Source organism: Stylophora pistillata, chromosome 6 (genome assembly GCF_964205215.1).
Source record: "Stylophora pistillata chromosome 6, jaStyPist1.2, whole genome shotgun sequence".
NCBI lineage: Eukaryota > Metazoa > Cnidaria > Anthozoa > Scleractinia > Pocilloporidae > Stylophora > Stylophora pistillata.
The window spans coordinates 35,998,052-36,024,366 of record NC_142524.1 but is presented as its reverse complement, the minus strand read 5'-3'; the positions used below and the strand labels follow the sequence as shown (position 1 = coordinate 36,024,366).

The window sequence follows — 26,315 nt, the reverse complement described above, 5'->3', positions numbered from 1 at the left end:
GAAAAAAAATGGCTTCATCTCCTTATTCCGTGTCAATATTTGGTTGGTCAACGGTTTTACGTTTCCATTTCCGTTTGATGACACCGGTGTTACCCGCAAGCGCTGTCCTCCCTAAAACGTTCTTTAGCGATCCAATAAAATAGACAATGAACGTCGTCAACAGGCAAAGATCATCGCTACTTTGCAAATATTTCCTTTGAGTTACGAAAAGCCGGAAAATGCACTCCCGCCTCCATGTTTCCACACAAAAATACACAAAAAGATGAGATCCTGACGTTAAAATTATTGTCATTGGGTAAAAGTGATAAAACAGATTCTCATTTCTTTTATGAAAATATTCACAGGAACTCATTGGAAATGAAGTCTTAATTAATCTTGACATAAGAGGTCGGAAAACGCATCATTCGTAATCAATGACAACAACAAAATGTGCCATCGCCGTCATATCAACAATTTAGAATTAAAACCTGTGTTAGTCCTCCCTTTTGTACATAAGCATTAAAAAAAAAAATGGTATTAGGAACACTATGCGTCCCTGGATTAAAAAAAAAAAAAGGCAGCCAATAAAAAAAAAAATCGTATTATATTCCATCATGAAATTGTTAATCATCTCAAAATTCTAGTTTTTCAGAAGAAATGGAAAAACCCCACGTACTTTGATTATTCAATATCTCCGTGTTGTACAAAATGTCAGTTGAAACTCAAGTAACAATGATAAACTGTAGAGCGAGACGACACGCCACGATTATTAAATGTTCATTGTTGATAAAGGTAAATAAACTGCGACCAAAAAAATGGAACATCTGGCGTTAACAGTTCGTCAGAGCATATAACTTGAGGGCTGACGTAACATCTAACTTTAGCTACTGACCAGCGCACCAACACAAGCGCTACAATCTGATTGGCTCCATCACTGCAAATCATGAATTAAACAATAGAGTGCACTATGGGCTGATAGTATCTCTCCACGGATGAACACTATCGCGTCACGTGATCAATTTAAACCAATAAGAATCGGAGAAAATTTAGTGGCGAAACCACTGAAACGAAACGACCGAAAAAGCGAAACGATTGGAAAAGAAAAAAAAAAAACAGAAACAAACATGACCGAAACATTGGTGCGGAAGAGAACAAAAGAGATCACCGTTAGTGAAACAGGTTTTTATTTTGAGCTCTTAAAATTTCTCAAAACCAGAATATTCTTAAGAGGATAATGACTTTTGATGTCGATAAAAGGATACTTCGGCATTCAATCACTTCCGTGAGGAGATCCTCTACTGAGAAAGCCCTGAAACTATAGCCCTCTTAAAAAGCCTCGCTTCAAGAGACCATCAAAAGGCATTTAAATACAACACAAAACAAATTTACATATCTGATTATCACATTATGATGATTATGATGCACCAGTATCGCAGAGGTCAGTGGTTCGAATCCCGTACAGGCCTGATTTTTTTCAGGTCTGATTTTCGCTATTGCATAAATAGCGCTATCTACTGCGAGGATCGTGCATCATACGTATCTAATACCGCAGTTCAAAATATATGAACTTCATATATTCACCGTATCTGATTTATCACTTTCACGGGTTTCTTACGAATCAACTTAACGGCCTGCTCCCAGTTGGCTTGTTAGCTCAGTTGGTGGAGCACTGCACCAGTATCGCAGAGGTCAGTGGTTCGAATCCCGTACAGGCCTGATTTTTTTCAGGTCTGATCTTCGCTATTGCATAAATAGCGCTATCTACTGCGAGGATCGTGCATCATAAGTATATCTGATTATGAAGGGCAGAAGTTAAGGGAGTTGTTTTTGGCCGTTTGAGGAGAGGCTTAAAGTTCTAAATGTGAGAGAACATCTAAAGTAAAATGTACCTTTTCCTCGACATTCCATCTTTAGCTCACTCGGCGTGGGCTTATTTTGGACGTTTCACTCGTTGCGAAATTTCTCTTGGTTATTGCTTTTGTTGTTGTTGTTTTGACGGTTGCGCTTGTCTCAGTGGTTTCAATCTAATGTGTAGGTTTAAAGTCCATTCGATTCAGTTTTGATGATTATCATAAGAAGTTTTTACTTTTGTATTCAAGCGTGCCAAAGACATCATTACGGTAATTTATGTTTTTAATAAACAAAGCTGGTAGATCTGAGTATATAGCATTCATAGTCTGTTTATGAGCCACGTGGCCCATCAGGCCGACGCTTAACTCCGGTTCCCGTAACATAAGCGACTAGGAGTCTCTAATGTAGTATTCGTACTTCTGTTTTAAAACCAATACATGTAACAAGAAAATTACCCTTTGCTTCCGACGAAAAAGAGGTAGAAAAACATTACATCTGCATGTTATAACTTCAATTAACTTAAGCTGTCTAAGCTGACAAATTGAATACAAATATAGGTCTACATTTACATATGACCTGTAAGCAAACTACAATGACTTACAGTTTCTCTACTGTGCAAAACACATTCGTTTACTTTCGTTGCGAACTATTCATAATACTTGAAGATTGCCTCCGAAGTGCTCGGTTATTATATAGCTACCTTAAAAGTTTCTTCAGTTTTAACGACGAAATATATTTCGAAGAATGCAAATGATAGATTGCCGAATGTGTCTCATTTTCCAGCCGTATACCAAAGGGTTTAGTGACGAGTTGAAAAACAAAAGCGTTAACGTATAAATAACACTTGTATGAAATCTGGTGGTTTCTTTAATGGAAGAAAAACCCCAAATATAAACACAGTACCAGGGTAAATAACACAACAAAAACACGAGGTATATGTAGAAGGTACTGATAGCCGACCTCCTCAACTTGGCGGCGTTCATTGTCGTTCCACCCCCGTGTGTTAGTTGCAACACTTGGATTACCTTTCTGTGGCGCCTCACCGCTAAATATATTTTAAAATAAATGATTGTTGTACAAATAATACAACAGCCAAAAGTAACAGTGAGTACGATTCTTCCAGCGTATTTGAGCCAGAAATAATCCAGCACTAACAGCAATGAAAACAAGAAACTAAACGTCCATATCATCAACACCGCAGCAACAACACGCTTGTGAGTCACAAGTTCTTGATATCTGAGATGAAGGTGAATGGCCAGAAATCTGTCTGTGCTCATAGCAGTAACACCGAAAAGTGACGCACACAAGAATAAACTCGAAAAAAATTCAGTGATGTAGGTAAATATATTTAGCTCGTGGTAGATATAGTTTCCACTAGTAGCGCAAGTAATCAGCCTTGCAACATAAACAGGTTTCACCAGCAAACCAACACCAAGATCAGAAACAGCGAGACTCAGTAGGAATGTTTTCAAATTCTTTGGGAATCGTGACGTTTTCCCCATCGCATGGATCGTCAAAATGTTCAACATAATGGATGTGTAGCAAAAGAAGGAGTTCAACACGGAATTAGTGACACAAGACGAGTAATACGGGCTTTCGCTTTTCCCCATTTTATAACTGGTAGTCAGGAGGCTGGTTTGTCAGCAAGTTCACCGAGTACGCTCAGAAGAAATGGATTTCATGAGACAAACATGCTTCATCGTGAATTAATGGAGAGTTACTTCGAAAAGCCTCATGATAAACTCTGGCAAAAGCCAGGATTAATAAATAATTGGAAACCAGAGACTTATAAATAAGTTGATGCACTTGACAGCTTTGTCCGGTGCCAACGAGGAAATCGAAAGACACGCGTGCCCATGCTGAAGTGCTTTTTTTTATCTCTGTTCTTCCGACGTTATTCACTGTACTGATAAATAGCTACTTTCCTGTTATGTATTTGTGGCCCATATGGTCGATGTTTAAGCCGCCGAAACAGCGTTCGCCAATTCATTTCACGTTTTCCCATTTAATACACATCGAAAGTATATAAATTATGTGTCAATTCACATATCAGTAATCAGAGAAATCGATCTCATATCCGAGAAAAAATTTGTCATCAGACTTGGTAAAAACTAAGGTCGCCACACACGAGGGGACTAGTCCCTGCGACTAGTCCCTGCGACTAGACCGTGCGACTAGTCCGTGCGACTAGTCCGTGCGACTAGTCCGTGCGACTAGTCCGTGCGACTAGTTCCGGCGACAAGTCCGTGCGACTAGTCCGTGCGACTAGTTCCGGAGACAAGTCTTTGAAGGGTTTACACGAGGGGACCGGTAGCAGGGACTAGTCCCTTAAGGCGTTCACACGAGGGCATTCAATTGCACAAGAACATGGGGAAATTAAGAGGCAACAGATATTCCTTAGTCTGGGGCGTTACACGAAAACAATGAAAATTTGGTAACTTTTTATTATGGCACTATTAAACATCAACGCAAATGAACTACACTTATTCAGTCGGATTATTCATGCTTTTTCATGTTCCGTTTTTGTTAATTTTTTTTTTTATTATTTTTAACAGAAACAGAGTCAAATAGGGTAAAAATTCCATCAAAACGGCTCCAAGACATCTGTATATGTTTACAAAACCAGAAATAGTTTTTTATTCTTCAGTTGTAGAAATCTAGAATTCAGGGAAAATTCATAGAAACTGCAATGTTTACAAATACCGGAAGTCACGGATCATACTGACCCATGATTGGTTTATTTACCGTTTAGTCCCAGGGACTGGTCGCACAAACAGTTCCCACGAAGGGACCAACATATGTTTCATGCGACAAGTCGCTGCGACTGGTCGCACGAATTCAAACCAGTTTGAATTCGTGCGACCAGTCGCAGGGACTAAATTTTGGTCCCTGCGACCACAGAAATGTGTAGTTCACACGAAGGGACTAGTTGCATGAAACTGGTCGCTGGGACTAGTCGCAGGGACTAGTCCCCTCGTGTGTGCCGACCTTTAGACTTAGAATTGGTAAAATGTTCGCTTTCGTCAGAAAGATAGAGGTTGTCCTTAGGAGGCGGCGGCGTGTCACTTTCAGTAAGCGGAATTTTGGAAAAGAAAAAAATAACACCTCTTTACATTCGAAAATTCCGCGAGTTATGGCAGTCTAGAATGACAGCTATAGCGAATAACTGAAACGAAGCTATTAAGAGAACAACAGATTAAACATAATAACTCCTCTTTGGCGCGAATGCTCCAGCCTCCATCGACAAAAACTTTAATTTGTTTACTCTGTTAAAAGCGACAAGACCTACGTTTAGACAATTACACGAGACAAACCCAATATCGAAACCAAAAAAACTTTAACAGTAACTTTTCGCTGTTGAAGCGGACATTGAAAAACATCAATGTTCATCTTCTAGAGATCTATAAAAATGGGAAAAAACCTCATTTACAATAATCTAGCACAACAAAAAAGGGACGTAAGAAAATGCATTTTAATTAAGTACAGAAATCAGCTGTCTCTAATATTGACTGTTTCTACCGAGGTCCGGTGTTGAATTTTAATCCAAAACCTTTTGTTTTCAAGAAAAAAATTCTTCAAGGGCAAAACAAATAAGAAGGGAAAAACTGAATGTGTCTACTTCCAACAGAATGAAAGTAAAATAAATGTAAAGTCTATTTTACACAGCTTTAATTTCATCTAGAAAACTCTCCGTAACAGGGAGAGGAACAAGAACCTCGAAAACACGCAGACAGTTCATAAGCTCCTCTGCTCTTCATCTCTATGAAAAACTTTGGATATAAAAAACAAAGCACAAACAAACATTTGGCAGAAAGCACGTTTAAAGTCTACAATAATATCATCTTAAGTTTTAACAGTTCAGTTCTGACGAATGATCACATTTCGCAGCATGCAAATGATGGATTGCCAAATGTGTCTCATTTTTCAGCAGTACATTTCAGTACAGTTCACCGCCATTTCATTGCTTTGTGAAACTTGATGGACCTGAAGGGCTTGAATTAAGTTTGGGTGGCGCCGCAGAGCGAAATAAATCAAATAATAAAAAATTATAGTGCAATTAAAACAACAGCCGAAATCGAAATACTGTTATAACCACAGCAACAATACGCTTGGGAGTCACAAGTTCCTGATATCTGAGATGAAGATGAACGGCTAAAAATGCTAATGCTTTCTGGTAAGTTCCTGTCAATAAACAAGAATTAATAAATGGAAACCGTCACCATCTGTCAAGTTTTACAGTGAAACAGTATATTTGAAAGCACGAACGATCATCGTCAAAAGTTCTTCATGTCCGTGTTTTCCGTTCTCCTTTCTCGGCTATCAACCATAGAAAGGGATGTGCACGATAAGAGGACGTTTCAAAGGGAATTAGCTAAGTACTTTAAATAACATAAGTGTGAAAATTTTTCATTTAACTTAATGGAACTTAAAGACAGCCTACACTAAGTATAATGTAATGTTCACTGAAATCCATCTGCTAATAGACATATAACTAAGTAGATAAGTCTTTGACCACTATCGTTTGTTGAAAGCAAGAAATATGTATGCGATCCTCGGGTTGGTGGATGAAACATGGACAACGAAACAAGATTAAGGTTTTTGTAGTTAAAATCGACGTTTCTGCGCAATTGCGCGTAATTTTCGCGTAACGAGGACGACTGGCCGATGACATAAGTTAAAGACAAAACAAGAGCAGTTCACAGAAAAAAACACCACGCTCTTCGCAGTATGCACATGATACTTTGTCCATTGTGTCTCATACCCCAGCTGTAAACAGAACGGTTTACAGGGTTTTAGTGTACTGATGAAAATTCCAAAACGTAGTATTTGCTTCATGGATAAAAGATCTTACAACAAACGCACAGTGCCAAGGTAAATAACAAAATAAAAACACGAGGTACATGTAGAATGTACATAGGGCTGATTTCTTTATCTTCACAAAGTTCACTGCCATTTCACCCTAATGAGAGACCTGATGGACTTGAAGGGCTTAAATACGGGTCGCGTGGCGCCGTACAGCGAAACAAATTCTACAATAAAAAAACTGCAGTGTAAATAAAATTACAGCCACATGTAACAGCTATTATAATAATTCCGGCAATTTTGATCGGGATGAACCCCGTTAATGAAAGCAACTTTTGTAAGCATCTGCTAATAGACATATAACTAAGTAGATAAGTCTTTGACCACTATCGTTTGTTGAAAGCAAGAAATATGTATGCGATCCTCGGGTTGGTGGATGAAACATGGACAACGAAACAAGATTAAGGTTTTTGTAGTTAAAATCGACGTTTCTGCGCAATTGCGCGTAATTTTCGCGTAACGAGGACGACTGGCCGATGACATAAGTTAAAGACAAAACAAGAGCAGTTCACTGAAAAAACACCACGCTCTTCGCAGTATGCAAATGATACTTTGTCCATTGTGTCTCATACCCCAGCTGTAAACAGAACGGTTTAATGATGAATTTAGATACACCAGGGTTTTAGTCTACTGATGAAAATTCCAAAACGTAGTATTTGCTTGATGGATAAAAGATCTTACAACAAACGCACAGTGCCAAGGTAAATAAAAAAAAAATAAAAACACGAGGTACATGTAGAATGTACATGGGGCTGATTTCTTTATCTTCACAAAGTTCACTGCCATTTCACCCTAATGAGACACCTGATGGACTTGAAGGGCTTAAATACGGGTCGCGTGGCGCCGTACAGCGAAATAAATTCTACAATAAAAAAACTACAGTGTAAATAAAAATACAGCCACATGTAACAGCTATTATAATAATTCCAGCAATTTTGATCGGGATGAACCCTGTTAATGAAAGCAACGTATGTAAGCATCTATTCTGTTGAAACCGCAGCAACAATATGCTTGTGAGTCACAAGTTCCCGATATCTGAGATGAAGATGAACGGCTGAAAATCTGTCTGCACTCAGAGCTGTAATATGGGCTGCCGTCACCACCAAAAATACAAGGATGTCAAATAGATCAGTAATAAAGGAATCGAATGGCCAAATTATAGACAGTCTAGGTTTCCTTAACATTACATGTAATATTCCCATCGGAATATTTCATGTAATGTTAAGCAATTCAATGTTCAGCTAGTGTCTGATGTTCTGCAAAGCTATTCGACGTAACGCTACACCATTCGTGTGTACCCTGTACCATTCGACATTACGCTGAGCCATTTCATGCAACGCTACACTGTTTGTATGTGCGCTGTACCATTCTACATTACGCTGAGCCATTTCACGCAACGCTACACCATTTGTATGTACGCTGTACCATTTGACATTACGCTGAGCCATTTCACGCAACTCTACGCTGTTTGTATGTACCTGTACCCTTAAAAAACAATCAGAAAAGACCAAGATGCGATCTGATCATAATCCATTCATTGTAAAGAACTTAGTTAAAGACATCATTGAAAGTAAAGAGGATCGTGATAAAGGCCGTTACTAATTCATCTTGGCCCCAAAATCACATTAAATCCTTTAGATGCCGGCAGCTGATTCGAGTTCTTCGTAATCGTTCCGCTCTCCACATGCAGGATATTTGGCAAATATAAAAAACGACGCAACGACTTCGTTTTGATGCAGCCGACAAACAAACTCGAGGTCGGACAAAAAAAAAAGTAAACAGTCGTCAGTTGGTTACGATCGCCCTTGAAAACTGACCGCTTCTCGGAACAGATCATTCCTGACGATAAATATGCGACAATACTTTTTGCATAAATGGAGACTACTGTGTCAGTTATTCATTAAATGCTTTTTGCTGAGCGTGGGGAGAGGCATCTACGAAGAGCTTGCCGTCAAAACGTTGACTGCCTGGGTCACAATTATTCCGCCGAGTCAGTCGAACGTTCTTTCCGTCTTGAGTGGATCATCAAAGGATAGGAGACTCATCATATCGAACCCAAGATGCAGTCCTTACCAGAAATTTCCCAGAACTATATAGGTTACCTGACGGGCCTACATCAGTCATGTGCGCACAGAAATATTTGACGATTAAAATGGATTATGTAAAATAAATTACAAGAAGTAAGCTGACCATTAGAAAAAGACTTGGACACTACAAAAATAATTAATAATAATAATAATCATAATCAACGAAGAAAAACGTATTTGACGTGTAGTCGATTAACCACGTTGCGGTTTATTAACACTATTTCTTTGGATAAAAAGGAATCTCCACAGTAATTCTTGCAATGTTACAGATCATTTCTTCTTCTTTTTTTGAAGGTTTGGTGCTGAAACTTTCACTTTTCCTGGAATGTAACGCGAAAGATCGTTGTCCTAGAAATAGAGTGGAAAACTAGTGAAAATTTAAAAAAAAAGAAAAAAAGGAGAAGCACTGTCAGGGATGGTTTGCACAAAAGCTGTGAAGTGCGATTGACGCTTAGAATGCAAATAATGTGATGAATTACTTAAAGTTCAATAACATCGTTGACTGCTTCATCTACCTACTAAAGTATCCCGAGCTTTGAAATTTTTAGCTTGAGACTTTTAATTAAATCTTTCTCTCGCTGGGAAGCTTCTTTGGAAAACAGAAAAGTGCCCAACGCCGTCTTGGCAGCTAAGGAAGGAAACAAAACCTGTTAAATTTATATTTGTTTTACACGAATCACAGGACGAGGTGAAATGTATCATTCTCGATTTTGTCGCCTAAAAATTCTTATAAACTTGTGTTACAAATTACTTAATAGAACTCCCTCACCGAGTAAATTCAAATCCGAGTTGGCCAAGTAAATTCAGAGAAAATTCATAGAAAATTTAGAACTGAGCATCAGCAGAATATTTTGGGAAGAAAATCCGTACAGTTTTTCTAACCTTTTCCTCGGCGAGCTGTACCTGGAGTAAGTTTCACTTTAAACCTGTCGACGAAACGGAAAAGAAAAGACAAATAAAACACACACACATCTCTTATCTGAGAATTAGATGGGGGCGGGGGGGGGGGGCGGGGGAGGAGGGGGCTTTTCGATCGTCATATTTTATTCAGGAGCATACCAGGATGTTTTCTTACTATAAAAGATAACTTTTCCACAGCCCTTCTGATACAGAAAGATAGACTCTGGTCAGGGCTGATCTATCACCCAAACAACTTGAGCTTAGGGTGTCTTAGAAACTTAAAGAAAAAAAGAATAGAAAAAAGAAAACCGCTGTCTTACTTGTAGTTTTGTACCGCACCGTATGGAGCACACACAGGAATTGCAAACAGCAGTAAATCTTCAGACAGCGGACAACCTGTAAGAGAATCAAGCAGCGATACAGCTTCCTGCAAAGCAACGAAAAACGCCGAAAATTAGAAAAGTTACCCAAGCATGACATCAACGGCAATCGGCAGAGTTTGAGTTTCTCACAATCTTGCTTAACTCAAAATATTCGGATTGGCTGTGATCAAAATATTTTTTGCGGTTATTCTGAAATGGTGAACCATAAATCACGCTTGTAAGTAAAATCGGAGTTGACTTTTGCCGCAAGTTGCTGTGAAACCATCATGCTCAAACCAACTATTATCGAGCAATAACAGCACATTACTAAAATGAAACAGGCAAAGAATAAACCAAGTTATGAGCTGGGATGGTTAGAATTTTGAGAATCGTTTTTTAAAAAAAAAAAACCTCCAAAAAATCTCAATTGAAATTATTTCATTGCGTACTTTCGGTGCTTCGTCTTCTGCTTCGTCATCTGATACAGCCTGAAGGAAAGAAAAAAAAAACAATTCATATTAACTCGCGAAGTAACGAGAAAAGAAGTACTGCCTGGGATTTATTAAAACATAAAGAAAACAAATAAGTGAGTGAAACGCAACAAATACGCTACAAATATAAATATAAACAAATTAATAAATGAGTTTCTTCTTTACATTGTCGTAAAATGTGTAATTTATAATCACCAAACAGGGTGTCATGTCACTTTTCAAGTGCGCATGGCATTTTGTTCACGACCTCTGACTGTTAATCTCGCTAAGGCTGTAAAGTTTGATAAGGTTTGAAGTATTTACAAAATACTGAAAAGTATATAGCACAGCCGAACTGTCTACTTACAATGTCTTTTTCTTTCTCAGAATTCCCATATTTCGCACCTGAAAATAGAAAAAGCTGACTTACACTTCATTACTTTCGGTATTTTACGGTTAATTACATAAAAAAAAAAATTCATAAAAAAATGATTGTTGTACCTTCATCTTTTGGAGCACCCTCTTTGAGAGAATTGTCTTCTACACTGACTAGTTCCAAACTGCTCGTTTCACCAGCTTGTCTATCAGAAGAGTTCATCAAACCAGTCGCTGTCTCTTTACTGTCAATATCGTTACCTTCTCTATCGCCTTTATCCTGATAGACGCTTGAGTTTTGATTTGTAAAGTTTGTTTTTTTGCCTTTGTTTTCTTCCAAATCTTGCCTGGACTGGAAGCTGTTGTCCTGATCTTGGTTTTTACCGCCTCCTGTTGCAGACAGATTATTTTGATTTGAGTATTGGTCTTTGCTTGTCTGGGTTTCCCTTTTCCCTGGTTTACCGCTGGCTGGCCTGTTGGCGCAACTTCCTTTACCCGCCTTCTTGTCTCTTTTCCTCTTATCAGCTTTGCTTTCTTTCGAAGGCCCAGCAGACTATAAGAGGAAAAAAACCAGCATTGTTTAAGAGGAAAAAATAAAAAAATTATCATACATCTGAAGTATTGGGAAACGGCCGTGGTGCATTAGCTCACCATAATTCATGTCAAAATGTCTCGGGTCGGTTTACGCGCAATGTTTCTCCATCATCCACTGTTCATTGCAATCACCAAACTGTCCAGGAATCAAGACGTTATACTTGGGAGTACCTTTGAAGAATTCTCATTCTATCCATGAGAGTTGTAATAGACTTGCAGTTACTTGAGGCCACAGAAAACACTACAAGCTGTAGCAGGTATCCAAGTCAAGCCTCATTTTGATGCAGCCTTGCCAGTGAACCTCGTTCCGATCCAGACTCATTTCACCCTTTACAGATTACGCAAGGGGTAGGATAAATTCGATACTTTTTACATGCTAAAAATCATTACCGCTAAAATCTCCATTTTCATTTGTCGTTCCTCTTCATCCTGTTCGCCGTATTTCTCTTTTATTTTCCTAAGTTTGGTCTGAAAAGTGAAAAAAGTATAAATTGCTTTAAGCAAAGCCACTAAATCCTTCTGACAGGCCTTAATTAACACGGGTAATTCCTTAGATTTGTTTTTATATCGCTCCCGTTCATTTAGATAACAAAAGGGTGTAGACTTGAAATATCCAATTTTTTGTCGCTAATTTCAGGCCGGTCACGCTGGAAAATCATTCGTTAGCTTCCAAGTCTGTGAATTGTTATTAAAATCCTTAATGTTCATTATTTATCACGCTGCACAGAGTGGTCCATATTTAATGTCTGTTGTTTAAAATGAACGAGCGGAACTAGAATGAATTCATTCTAACCACTTAAATCTACTATCATGCTCAGTCAAAGAAAGTGAATCTTAAACTTTCTCTGTGACATAAATAATCAACTAAATATTCACTTCTCCTCGCCGATATTAACAGTCTAACAGGGTTGAAAAAAGTGTGTCAAACCTTTTGTCCTCTCTTAGGTGGCTGCTGCTGTTGCTGTTTTTGTTTTTGTTTTTGGTGATGGTTTTGTTGAGATTTCTGTGGATAATATTTTTAAGGATCAGAAGATATTAGAAGCTGTTTCCCAAAATACTTTCAAAGCGAAATGCGAGGTCGAGCAGATATAAATGCTCTGATATTTTGTTGAATCCCCTACCATGAATTAAAACATAGGCTAATGAAGAGGATTGACAAGGGCTCATTTTCGACATCACCATTAAAAGCAGAATGCAAACGTACCTGGTCATATTCTTCTCCTTCCTCTGTTTCTTGCTCCTCCTCATTCGCCTGCAAAGAGCCGTCTTCACCTTGTCTGACCTTCTTCTTTCGATTCTCTCTAAGATAAATTCGATTGTAATCATTAAAAATCTGTGGTGTACCTTGGTCTCGCAATAAAAAAATATGCCAATGTAAGATCAATATTGAGCACAAAGTAGCTTGGTATTGCACCTTCCCTTTTGAAAGAAAAGTGAATACACCTTAATTTTATAAAACAGTCGCCGCGTAAATCAGAAGACAAGTGACAAGTGGCTGCACTTCATTCATAATACAGATTTGTGCTCACTGCAGCGTGTCATTAAGTGAGAGTCAAGATTTACATGCGCAGGATCATGGCTAATTATTACCTCCTCTGTTTCGCTGATAGACGCTGTTTGTTTGCGGGCTGAAAAGAAAAATAATGAGGAATATTAGGCGACGTTTCGATCGCTCGAGTGCTTGAAAACTAAAACAAAAACTATAGCAAAAACCAGAGTAAGTTCAGGCCACTGATCTCAAGCGCTAGAAAAAGTGAGTGACCAGGTGACGCGCGTTTTTTTTTTTCTTTCATCTGATTGGTTGAGGAAGTGAAGCAAGTTTTCTGGACCAGCTATAAAGGTATGGAAAGGAAAGCCAATCTATTTCCTGATGAAGTTTTTGATACGATAGGCAGTTTCTTGATAAGATCACGAAAACTGGCAAACTGAAACTCGGCTATAACTTGCGCTTTCTTGCATTTTGCTATTCATGAAATGCAAGGGCGAGGAATGACATCTCAAATTCTCAAGATACTTGTTTGGTTTCCTCAGGATCAACACTTTCTCCTTCTTCACTATCTCTTCGGCTATTGCTTCTGCTTGTACCTCGCTGAAGGTGTACTCTAGAAACGAAGATAAAAGCACGATAAATTTAGAGTTAAACAATAGACTTAAACATTGCCATTGAAAATTAATCTATTAAAAATACAAACAAAACTTACTTTCCCTCCTTCGTAAGCTGTATATCGATGCTTGTATCAGGAAACAAGCTGTCTTCTTCATCATCGTCTTCTAGAGTAGCTGCCCCTTCGACAACAGAATTCGGTGGATTTTCTGCCTCGCCTTCGTCACTTGGAATGCTCAGCTCTTCCTCTCCTTCAGCATCCTATGTCAAGTTCAAAGTGTTATATCATTGGATCGTTTCCCGATATATTTGGGTGGAAAAAATGCAAACGTTACTGTGTAAACAGTCTGTGTTATAATGTAAAGCTCTCATTAGCTAGTAATCAAAACAAAACAAAAAACAAACAAAACACGGTTGCTGGGAAATCAAGCACCGTTGAAAATCTCTCGGACCTTACCTCTACTATTTCAGTATCCTCCACAGCTCTGACTTTTCTCTCGTTCAAGTGATTCTCGATGGACGTTTCATCCAGTTTAAACAAAAAACCAAAGCCCATCATGAGGTAACATGGCGGCAAGAAGTTCTTTTTGCCCCTAATCATGAAGCTTCCTGTGGTAAGGTACTCTCCTGTGGGTGCCGTCTTGGACACCTGCGAATGATGCACCCACCAGGCTGAGGTCACAATCCGTGCCTCCCACGCAGCACTGTAGGACACCGCCATGCAACCGGCTTCATTTAGGGTCTTTGGCGGGACGGGCTGACCCGTAGGGTTCTTTACTACAACACTTGTTGCACCATGGAGATCTGCGTGAACGTACACGTTTCCTGAGGAGAAAAGATATGTGATAATGATACATGACACAGAAACATGTAACTGGCCCCAAAACATATAGCCAGTGACCGAGCACGGGATACAAGCTCCTGCTGTACCTCAGAGTCAAGAGCTGAAAAATGTAACCACTGCTAACCTCGAGAAATGAGAAACAAGCTGAGAAGCGCTGAGAAGCGCAGAGAAGCACGTAAGCATTCACCAGGTGCACTCTCGAGAACTGTCTTGACCAAGTTTGACCGCGGGCAAACACGTGACTGGCGACATTCGTAAGAAAAACTTGGGAAGTTGACAAGTTCCTAAAACAGTGTAGAAATAGAATGCAAAGTGAGCCACAACAGACCTTGTTCTAGATGTCTTTTGACCACAAGTTCGTTCTGCTGTTGGTCTCGGCCACCAATTACCAGGTAATTCTCAGAACTGATAAACCAAAGAAACTTCTCAAACCTAAAAAAACAAAAGAAATATTCATTTAATTCCCATCCCAGGAGATATATATTCATGTTATCTGCATCACTAATAACACATTCTTCAACATATTATTCCCTCTCTGTCTTCTACATTCATCAAGGCTCACTCCGGCTCAAGTTATCTAATTCACGCTTCTTACAACTCGTCTGCTTATCAGAATGGTGGTGTGTATGGCCGGCCTAAATTGTGGATAACTCTTGATGTAAAACGTTGAAGGAAAAGTAAACGCTGATTGACTGTTATGACAAACTACTTCAAAGCTGCTTTCATTCTTACCAATATGTTTTCCGTGCTTTCTTAATTCTTGTTGTAGTCTCAACTTCTTTCAAGGTTTCCTTCGTTTTTCGCTCCGCTGATTTTAACGCCTGCGGTTAATAACAGTTAGATTTATCATGGGGATTTGCAAATTAAGCAACCAACAACCTGCGACACTGGGTAACTAACCTTTTCCGATGCATCAATTGTCTTCTGTTCCTTTTTGGAGGAAAATTTCTTCTTGTCATAAAAGCTGCGACGACAAGAGTGAGGATAAGTTCTACTGCAAAACTGGGGATACCACAAAGAGATTGCATACAGGACAAAAAGGTCTTTAAGACACCATCATATCAGAACAGCGACTAAAATCCGTTAAGGAATGAAATCATTTTCCCTTCTACATGAGGCGCCAGGTATGGTCGTAAACAAATAGAAATATTCTCAGTACATAACTTGCCGTACCTTCGTGCATTGGCATATGCAGATAAAGCCAAGTTGATGTCAATTTTAGTAAATTTAGAACCCTGCAAGATGGAGAAAGTGTACATCCATAACTAACTTCACGAAGGAGCACTGGGGGTTGCAGAACTATGAGAAAAATTTTGCGTGTCGAGAAAGCACAGTGCACAGCAGTCAGAGACATACCTTGGTTTTTTTCTTCCTTTTCTTTTTTGTACTTTCATCATCTTCTTCTTCTTCTTCATCTGAATCAGGGTCTGATTCCGAAGAGTCGTACGGATTCCTACAGAATAATGTCGCAAAATGTATGTAATCATATTCACAAAGCAAGCAAATTCGGTTTTTGAAAAGAGAAAGAGTTTCTAGAAATCCTTCGCCAAGATTTTTGGGGTTCCCTCTGCGAGACAAGGTCTCCTTTTCCTTTTGCTGTCCTCATGAAATAAAGATAACGAGAGACATTCCTGTGCAAAGCCAAAGGAGGTAACAACGAGGACGAAATGTAAACCTACGCAATTTAAAGGAGATATAGAGATGGGTAGAACAGTGGATACCTAAAACCAGTGCAATAATAAAGTTTTGAAATGGTGACTTCTTGACGCTAAGCTGTGTCTATGGCACAAAAGCCTGTGGGGCAGAGCAATCAATCAAAAGTAATTTTAATGGATCAAACACCTAACGATCCAAACTAAAGGAAGAGAAATCAGATGACTTTCAGCAACCAGGTCTAAGAATCCCACTTAGGCACTCAAAAATGCTAGCGATCTAAACATTTGGTTAGGAGCCTACTGAAAGATGCCTAAAAAAGATATCAGACCTGAGGTGCATGGTGATATGATTAGTTTCCAGTTTTAGTGCACCAATAGCACATGCCACAGGGTCTCCTTGTGACTGTGCCTCTTTCACAATGTTGTTGATTTCAGACCAATCAATCTGGTTTGCGATGGCGCTGTTCACGATCAGGATTGCTTTATCCACCTAAAACATATAAGAAATCATCTTTAAAAAGTTGTAGTTTTGCACTTTGGTTAACATGTTTAACTCGCGATGTAGTCGCTACTGACGTCATTTCCAAATACGAGTTGTACTTTGACGTAATTTCCACATACGGTTGTAATTTGATGTAGCCTGTACTTTTAAAAACATGATGTCCCACTTTAAAACAAAATAAAAAACACGTCCATAGTTCATTTCCTCCGGAATCTTCGGGTGTCAGTTGAAACGTAGGGACGGATATAAACTGTGGGTTACCCTGACAGATAATATAGTCCTTCGTGACACATTACAACTTCAACATTCCTCGTTTAGGCTAAAGATTTTATTGGGAAACAATTTTTTTTCTTTTTCTTTGGGGGGGGGGGGGGAAACATCTTGATAAGATGATAAAAGGCAGGTAAACTTTTACAAACATTTCATACCGGTAACGAGAAAAGAAGAAATTCGAGCGTTGAGTTGCATTGCTAATCTTACAACCGGAAAACCATGGTCTTTCTTGCCAGGACACTTTTGTTGTATTTAATACTCAATACTTAAGCTGATACTTTAATTGTGAAGGAAGAGGCACCTTGGAGAAAAATTCAAAACGGATCAATAAATTACACAATGGCTTTAATCACAATAAATTTACAAAATCGTGTCTTTCATTTTGCTCATTATTCTTTTAATTAAATTTTTAATTTTTACAGTTTATTTTTGCTCTTGATTATGAAAGATCTCTCTTAAATAACTGACATGGATTCTGACAAAGCTGCTTTCATGTAGTTGACATAAACTAGAGGCTCAGTTTCAACGGAGCAACATGTTTCGCAGAATTTCTGCGATGCCCTTTCGAACTTGTCTCATCTTCCAACAATAGATAACAGGATTTAGGGATGAATTGAGATGCAGCAGTGAACAAGTGTACATAAGAAATAGCTCTAATGTGACATTTGATCCACGAATGAAAACAGACGCAACGAAACTGCAATAGTGGGGCAGGTAACAAAACAAAAACAAAATGAGGACGTAAGAAGTATTAACTGCAGTTTTCCTTTGCTTTACATCATTTACTAATTTTTTATCATCTTGTGAAAGTTGTTGTACTTGTAACGGGCGAATTTGGTTTGTAAGGCGCACCACCACGAAATAAATTCTGCAATTCGCCACAGTCAGAGAAACAAAGCAAAAACCCAGAATGAAACCGACCACGATTCCCATGTGCACCCAAATGATCCTCATCACTGAAAGCAATGCACTGAACACCCATATCAGCAAGACACCTGCAACGGTTCGTTTGTGAGTTACAAGTTCCTGATATCTCAGATGAAGATGGACGGCCAGGAACCTGTCTACACCTACAGCAGTTACACTGAACAAAGAAGCATACAAAATCAATCTAACTATAAAATCCATAGATTTTCGCACACTGGACGCAAGATCGTTTTGCAGCAAAAGCGCAAGTAGCTCTTCAACGTAAAACGGCTGCACCAGCAAGCCAACACCAAGATCAGAAACAGTAAGACTTAACAGTAATGTTTTCAAAGTCTCCGGTAAGGACGAAGTTTTCCTCATCGCATGGATTGTTAAAAGGTTCAACGTTACAGCTGCGAAAGAGGAGGCAACGTTCAATACAGCGTTAACTATGAGAGACGAATAAAACTGTCCTTTTGTATCTGCCATTGTAGAACTGTGACTTTAGTTGAGGTCGGGCGTTCTGCTACTAAAAGCAGTGAGACTGTGCGCTTCATAGACTCCGATCTTCAAGGAGACTCTAACTCTTGAATTGCATGAACCACTTTATAAAGTCTATTTTATCAGAAAAAGTAAACAAACTGCGGGTAACTGTCATGGACTAATGAATGCAACGTAAAAAAGATCAAAACGTAATCTCATCTTTATTACCTATTGAATTTCGCTTTTGACGAAGTTACCAATTGTTTAAGTTGGTAAGAACAAACGAATAAATATATAAATAAATAAATACGACGTCGAGATAGCAATTTTTTTTGTCCAAATTCAGAACTGGGATATTACGAGCTTTCGTTTTAGTTTGCTGGTCGGCAACTAGAAGAAAATACTCAGCCCTTACTCTTAAGTTTAGAAAAAAAATGGCTTCATCTTCTTATTCCGTGTAAATATTTGGTTGGTCAACGGTTTTACGTTTCCATTTCCGTTTAATGACACCGGTGTTACTCGCAAGCGCTGTCCTCCCTAAAAGTTCGTCAGGGATCCAATAAAAAAGACAATGAACGTCGTCAACAGGCAAAGATCATCGCTACTTTGCAAATATTTCCTTTGAGTAACGAAAAGCCGGAAAATGCACTCCCGCCCCCACGTTTCCACACAAAAATACACAAAAAGATGAGATCCTGACGTTAAAATTATTGTCATTGGGTGAAAGTGATAATTAATTAATCTTGACATAAGAGGTCGGAAAACGCATCATTCGTAATGACAACAACAAAATGTGCCATCGCCGTCATTTCAACAATTTAGAATTAAAACCTGTGTTAGTCCTCCCTTCTGTACATAAGCATTAAAAAAAAATGGTATTAGGAACACCATGCGTCACTGGATTAAAAAAAAAAAACACAGCCAATAAAAAAAATTCGTATTATATTCCATCATGAAATTGTGTTAATCATCTCAAAATTCTAGTTTTTCAGAAGAAATGAAAAAACCCCACGTACTTTGATTATTCAATATCTCCGTGTTGTACAAATGTCAGTTGAAACTGAAGTAACGATGATAAACTGTAGAGCGAGACGAGAGGCCACGATTATTAAATGTTCATTGTTGATAAAGGTAAATAAACTGCGACCAAAAAAATGGAACATCTGGCGTTAACAGTTCGTCAGAGCATATAACTTGAGGGCTGACGCAACATCTAACTTCAGCTACTGACCAGCGCACCAACACAAACGCTACAATCTGATCGGCTCCATCACTGCAAATCTAATTAAACAATAGAGTCCACTATGGGCTGATAGTATCTCTCCACGGATGAACACTATCGCGTCACGTGATCAATTTAAACCAAGAAGAATCGGAGAAAATTTAGTGGCGAAACCACTGAAACGAAACGACCGAAAAGGCGAATCGATTAAAAAAAAACAAAACAAAACAAACAAACAAACATGACCGAAACATTGGTGCGGAGGAGAACAAAAGAGACCACCGTTAGGTGAAACAGGTTTTTATTTTGAGCTCTCGAATATTTTCGGATTACCCGATAAATTTCTTAAGACCAGAAAATTCTTTAGAGGATCACGATTTTTAATGTCGATAAAAGGATACTTCGGCGTATAATCAATTCCGCGAGGAGATCCTCTACTGAGAAAGCCCTGAAACCCTAGCCCTCTTAAAAAACCTCGCTTCAAGAGACAGCTTTAAACATCAAAAGGCTTTTAAATACAACACAAAACAAATTTACATATCTGAGTATGAAGGGCAGAAGGTGAGGGAGTTGTTTTTGGCTCTTTGAGGAGAGGCTTAAAGTTCTAAATGTGAGAGAACATCTAAAGTAAAATGTACCTTTTCCTCGACATTCCATCTTTCCCTCACTCGGCGTAGGCTTATTTTGGACGTTTCACTCGTTGCGAAATTCCTCTTGGTTATTGCTTTTGTTTTTGTTGTTTTGACGGTAGCGCTTGTCTCAGTGGTTTCAATCTAATGTTTAGGTTTAAAGTCCATACGATTCAGTTTTGTTGATTATCATAAGAAGTTTTTACTTTTGTATTCAAGCCTGCCAAAGACATCATTACGGTAATTTATGTTTTTATGAACAAAGCTGGTAGATCTGAGTATATAGCATTCATACTCTGTTTATGAGCCACGTGGCCCATCAGGCCGACGCTTAACTCCGGTTCCTGTAACATAAGCGACTAAGAGTCTCTAATGTAGTATTCGTAATTCTGTTTTAAAACCAATACATATAACAAGAAATTTACCCTTTGCTTCCGACGAAAAAGAGGTAGAAAAACATTACATCTGCATGTCAAAACTTCAATTAACTTAAGCTGTCTAAGCTGACAAATTGAATACAAATATAGGTCTACATTTACATATGACCTGTAAGCAAACTACAATGACTTACAGTTTCTCTACTGTGCAAAACACATTCGTTTACTTTCGTTGCGAACTATTCATAATACTTGAAGATTGCCGCCGAAGTGCTCGGTTGTTATATAGCTACCTTAAAAGTTTCTTCAGTTTTAACGACGAAATATATTTCGAAGAATGCAAATGATAGATTGCCGAATGTGTCTCATTTTCCAGCAGTATACCACAGGGTTTAGAGACGAATTGAAAAACAAAAGCGTTAACGTATAAATAACACTTCTACGAAATCTGGTGATTTGTTTAATGGAAGAAAAACCCCAAATATAAACACAGTACCAGGGTAAATAACACAACAAAAACACGAGGAATATGTAGAAGGTACTGCTAGCCGACCTCCTCAACCTGGCCGCGTTCATTGTCGTTCCACCCCCGTGTGTTAGTTGCAACACTTGGATTACGTTTCTGTGGCGCCTTACCACTAAATATATTTTAAAATAAATGATTGTTGTACAAATAATACAACAGCCAAAAGTAACAGTGAGTACGATTCTTCCAGCGTATTTGAGCCAGAAATAATCCAGCACTAACAGCAATGAAAACAAGAAACTAAACGTCCATATCATCAACACCGCAGCAACAACACGCTTGTGAGTCACAAGTTCTTGATATCTGAGATGAAGGTGAATGGCCAGAAATCTGTCTGTGCTCATAGCAGTAACACCGAAAAGTGACGCACACAAGAATAAACTCGAAAAAAAGTCAGTGATGTAGGTAAATATATTTAGCTCGTGGTAGATATAGTTTCCACTAGTAGCGCAAGTAATCAGCCTTGCAACATAAACAGGTTTCACCAGCAAACCAACACCAAGATCAGAAACAGCGAGACTCAGTAGGAATGTTTTCAAAGTCTTTGGCAATCCTGACGTTTTCCTCATCGCATGGATCGTCAAAATGTTCATCATAATGGATGTATAGCAAGAGAAGGAGTTCAACACGGAATTAGTGACACAAGACGAGTAATACGGGCTTTCGCTATTCCCCATTCTATAACTGGTAGTCAGGAGGCTGGTTTGTCAGCAAGTTCACGAAGTACGCTCAGAAGAAATGGATTTCATGAGACAAACATGCTTCATCGTGAATAAATTGGAGAGTTACTTCGAAAAGCCTCATGATAAACTCTGGCAAAAGCCAGGATTAATAAATAGTTGGAAACCAGAGACTTATAAATAAGTTGATGCATTTGACAGCTTTGTCCGGTGCCAACGAGGAAATCGAAAGACACGCGTGCCCATGCTGAAGTGCTTTTTTTTATCTCTGTTCTTCCGACGTTATTCACTGTACTGATAAATAGCTACTTTCCTGTTATGTATTTGTGGCCCATATGGTCGATGTTTAAGCCGCCGAAACAACGTTCGCCAATTCATTTCACGTTTTCCCATTTAACACACATCGAAAGTATATAAATTATGTGTCAATTCACATATCAGTAATCAGAGAAATCGATCTCATATCCGAGAAAAAATTTGTCATCAGACTTGGTAAAAGCTAAGGTCGGCACACACGAGGGGTCATGTCCCTGCGACTAGTCCGTGCGACAAGTCCCGGCGACAAGTCTTTGAAGGATTTACACGAGGGGAGCGATAGCAGGGACTAGTCCCTTAAGGCGTCCACACGAAGGCACTCAATTGCACAAGAACATGGGGAGATTAAGAGGCAAAAGATATTCCTTAGTCTGGGGCGTTACACGAAAACAATGAAAATTTGGTAACTTTTCATTGTAGCACTATTAAACATCAACACAAATTAAACTACACTTATTCAGTCGGATTATTCATGCTTTTACGTGTTCCGTTTTTGTTTTTTTTTTAATTTTATTTTTAACAGACAGAGTCAAATAGGGTAAAAATTCCATCAAAACGGCTCCAAGACATCTGTATATGTTTACAAAACTAGAAATAGTTTTTTATTCCTCAGTTGTAGAAATCTAGAATTCAGGGAAAATTCATAGAAACTGCAATGTTTACAAATACCGGAAGTCACGGATCATACTGACCCATGATTGGCTTATTTACCGTTTAGTCGCAGGGACTGGTCGCACAAACAGTTCACACGAAGGGACCAACATATGTTTCATGCGACAAGTCCCTGCGACTGGTCGCAGGAATTCAAACCAGTTTGAATTCGTGCGACCAGTCGCAGGGACTAAATTTGGTCCCTGCGACCACAGTAATGTGTAGTTCACACGAAGGGACTAGTTGCATGAAACTGGTCGCTGGGACTAGTCGCAGGGATTAGTCGCACGGACTAGTCGCAGGGACTAGTCCCCTCGTGTGTGCCGACCTTTAGACTTAGAATTGGTAAAATGTTCGCTTTCGTCAGAAAGATAGAGGTGGTACTTAGGAGGCGGCGGCGTGTCACTTTCAGTAAGCGGAACTTTGGAAAAGAAAAATATAACACCTCTTTACATTCGAAAATTCCGCGTGTTATGGCAGTCTAGAATGACAGCTGTAGCGAATAACTGAAACGAAGCTATTAAGAGAACAACATATTAAACATAATAACTCCTCTTTGGCGCGAATGCTCAAGTTCCATCGACAAAAACTTTAATTTGTTTACTCTGTTAAAAGCGACAAGACCTACGTTTAGACAATTACACGAGACAAACCCAATATCGAAACCAAAAAAACTTTAACAGTAACTTTTCGCTGTTGAAGCGGACATTGAGAAACACCAATGTTCATCTTCTAGAGATCTATAAAAATGGGAAAAAACCTCATCTACAATAATCTAGCACAACAAAAAAGGGACGTAAGATAATGCATTTTAATTAAGTACAGAAAATCAGCTGTCTCTAAAATTGACTGTTTCTACCGAGGTCCGGTGTTGAATTTTAATCCAAAACCTTTTGTTTTCAAAAAAAAAATTCTTCTAGGGCAAAACAAATAAGAAGGGAAGAACTGAATGTGTCTACTTCCAACAGAATGAAAGTAAAATAAATGTAAAGTCTATTTTACACAGCTTTAATTTCATCTAGAAAACTCTCCGTAACAGAGAGAGAAACAAGAACCTCGAAAACACGCAGACAGTTTATAAGCTCCTCTACTCTTCATTTCTATGAAAAACTTTGGACATAAAAAACAAAGTACAAATAAACATTTGGCAGAAAGCACGTTTAAAGTCTACAATAATATCATCTTAAGTTTTGACAGTTCAGTTCTGACGAATGATCACATTTCGCAGCATGCAAATGATGGATTGCCAAATGTGTCTCATTTTTCAGCAGTACATTTCAGTACAGTTCACCGCCATTTCATTGTTTTGTGAAACTTGATGGACCTGAAGGGCTTGAATTAAGCTTGGGTGGCGCCGCACAGCGAAATAAATCCTATGATAAAAAATTATAGTGCAATTAAAACAACAGCCGAAATCGAAATACTGTTATAACCACAGCAACAATACGCTTGGGAGTCACAAGTTCCTGATATCTGAGATGAAGATGAACGGCACAAATGCTAATGCTTTCTGGTAAGTTCCTGTCAATAAACAAGAATTAATAAATGGAAACCGTCACCATCTGTCAAGTTTTACAGTGAAACAGTATATTTGAAAGCACGAACGATCATCGTCAAAAGTTCTTCATGTCCGTGTTAATTTTCCGTTCTCCTTTCTCGGCTATCAACCATAGCAAGGGATGTGCACGATAAGAGGACGTTTCAAAGGGAATTAGCTAAGTACTTTAAATAACATAAGTGTGAAAATTTTCCATTTACCTTAATGGAACTTAAAGACAGCCTACACTAAGTATAATGTAATGTTCACTGAAATCCATCTGCTAATAGACATATAACTAAGTAGATAAGTCTTTGACCACTATCGTTTGTTGAAAGCAAGAAATATGTATGCGATCCTCGGGTTGGTGGATGAAACATGGACAACGAAACAAGATTAAGGTTTTTGTAGTTAAAATCGACGTTTCTGCGCAATTGCGCGTAATTTTCGCGTAACGAGGACGACTGGCCGATGACATAAGTTAAAGACAAAACAAGAGCAGTTCACTGAAAAAACACCACGCTCTTCGCAGTATGCAAATGATACTTTGTCCATTGTGTCTCATACCCCAGCTGTAAACAGAACGGTTTAATGATGAATTTAGATACACCAGGGTTTTGGTGTACTGATGAAAATTCCAAAACGTAGTATTTGCTTCATGGATAAAAGATCTTACAACAAACGCACAGTGCCAAGGTAAATAACAAAATAAAAACACGAGGTACATGTAGAATGTACATAGGGCTGATTTCTTTATCTTCACAAAGTTCACTGCCATTTCACCATAATGAGACACCTGATGGACTTGAAGGGCTTAAATACGGTTCGTGTGGCGCCGTACAGCGAAATAAATTCTACAATAAAAAAACTGCACTGTAAATAAAAATACAGCCAAATGTAAAAGCTATTATAATAATTCCAGCAATTTTGATCGGGATGAACCCCGTTAATGAAAGCAACGTATGTAAGCATCTACTCTGTTGAAACCGCAGCAACAATATGCTTGTGAGTCACAAGTTCCCGATATCTGAGATGAAGATGAACGGCTGAAAATCTGTCTGCACTCAGAGCTCTAATATGGGCTGCTGTCACCACCAAAAATACAAGGATGTCAAATAGATCAGTAATAAAGGAATCGAATGGCCAAATTATAGACAGTCTAGGTTTCCTTAACATTACATGAAATATTCCCATCGGAATATTTCATGTAATGTTAAGCAATTCAATGTTCAGCTATTCGACGTAACGCTACACCATTTGTGTGTACCCTGTACCATTCGACATTACCCTGAGCCATTTCATGCAACGCTACACTGTTTGTATGTGCGCTGTACCATTCTACATTACGCTGAGCCATTTCACGCAACGCTACACCATTTGTATGTACGCTGTACCATTTGACATTACGCTGAGCCATTTCACGCAACGCTACGCTGTTTGTATGTACCTATACCCTTAAAAAACAATCAGAAAAGACCAAGATGCGATCTTATCATAATCCATTCATTGTAAAGAACTTAGTTAAAGACATCATTGAAAGTAAAGAGAATCGTGATAAAGGCCGTTACTAATTCATCTTGGCCCCAAAATCACATTAAACCCTTTAGATGCCGGCAGCTGATTCGAGTTCTTCGTAATCGTTTCGCTCTCCACATGCAGGATATTTGGCAAATATAAAAAACGACGCAACGACTTCGTTTTGATGCAGCCGACAAACAAACTCGAGGTCGGCAAAAAAAAAAAGTAAACAGTCGTCAGTTGGTTACGATCGCCCTTGAAAACTGACCGCTTCTCGGAACAGATCATTCCTGACGATAAATATGCGACAATACTTTTTGCATAAATGGAGGCTACTGTGTCAGTTATTCATTAAATGCTTTTTGCTGAGCGTGGGGAGAGGCATCTACGAAGAGCTTGCCGTCAAAACGTTGACTGCCTGGGTCACAATTATTCCGCCGAGTCAGTCGAACGTCCTTTCCGTCTTGAGTGGATCATCAAATGATAGGAGACTCATCATATCGAACCCAGGATGCAGTCTTTACCAGAAATTGCCCAGAACTATATAGGTTACCTGACGCGCTTACATCAATCATGTGCGCACAGAAATATTTGACGATTAAAATGGATTAT

At 38.8% G+C, this 26,315-nt stretch overlaps 2 protein-coding genes across 2 annotated transcripts; both read right to left on the bottom strand.

Moving 5' to 3' along the window:
- Positions 1-8,968: 8,968 nt before the first annotated feature.
- On the bottom strand, positions 8,969-20,332 carry LOC148729643 (ribosome quality control complex subunit NEMF-like). Its single transcript, XM_088725175.1, has 21 exons — positions 20,306-20,332; positions 20,109-20,243; positions 16,414-16,574; positions 15,786-15,882; positions 15,603-15,664; positions 15,330-15,393; positions 15,162-15,250; positions 14,758-14,861; positions 14,043-14,410; positions 13,683-13,846; positions 13,496-13,583; positions 13,072-13,109; positions 12,686-12,782; positions 12,410-12,484; positions 11,872-11,949; positions 11,014-11,440; positions 10,880-10,917; positions 10,492-10,530; positions 10,001-10,107; positions 9,663-9,706; positions 8,969-9,408 (listed from the first exon to the last, which is right to left on the bottom strand). The coding sequence occupies exons 1-21, from the start codon at positions 20,330-20,332 to the stop codon at positions 9,299-9,301; spliced, it is 2,412 nt and encodes an 803-aa protein (XP_088581301.1). The 3' UTR covers positions 8,969-9,298.
- Positions 20,333-20,339: 7 nt separating this feature from the next.
- Positions 20,340-22,387, bottom strand: LOC148729642 (beta-4C adrenergic receptor-like). The gene has a single exon (XM_088724760.1). The coding sequence runs from the start codon at positions 21,677-21,679 to the stop codon at positions 20,789-20,791; it is 891 nt and encodes a 296-aa protein (XP_088580886.1). The 5' UTR covers positions 21,680-22,387; the 3' UTR covers positions 20,340-20,788.
- Between the last annotated feature and the right edge of the window lie 3,928 nt (positions 22,388-26,315).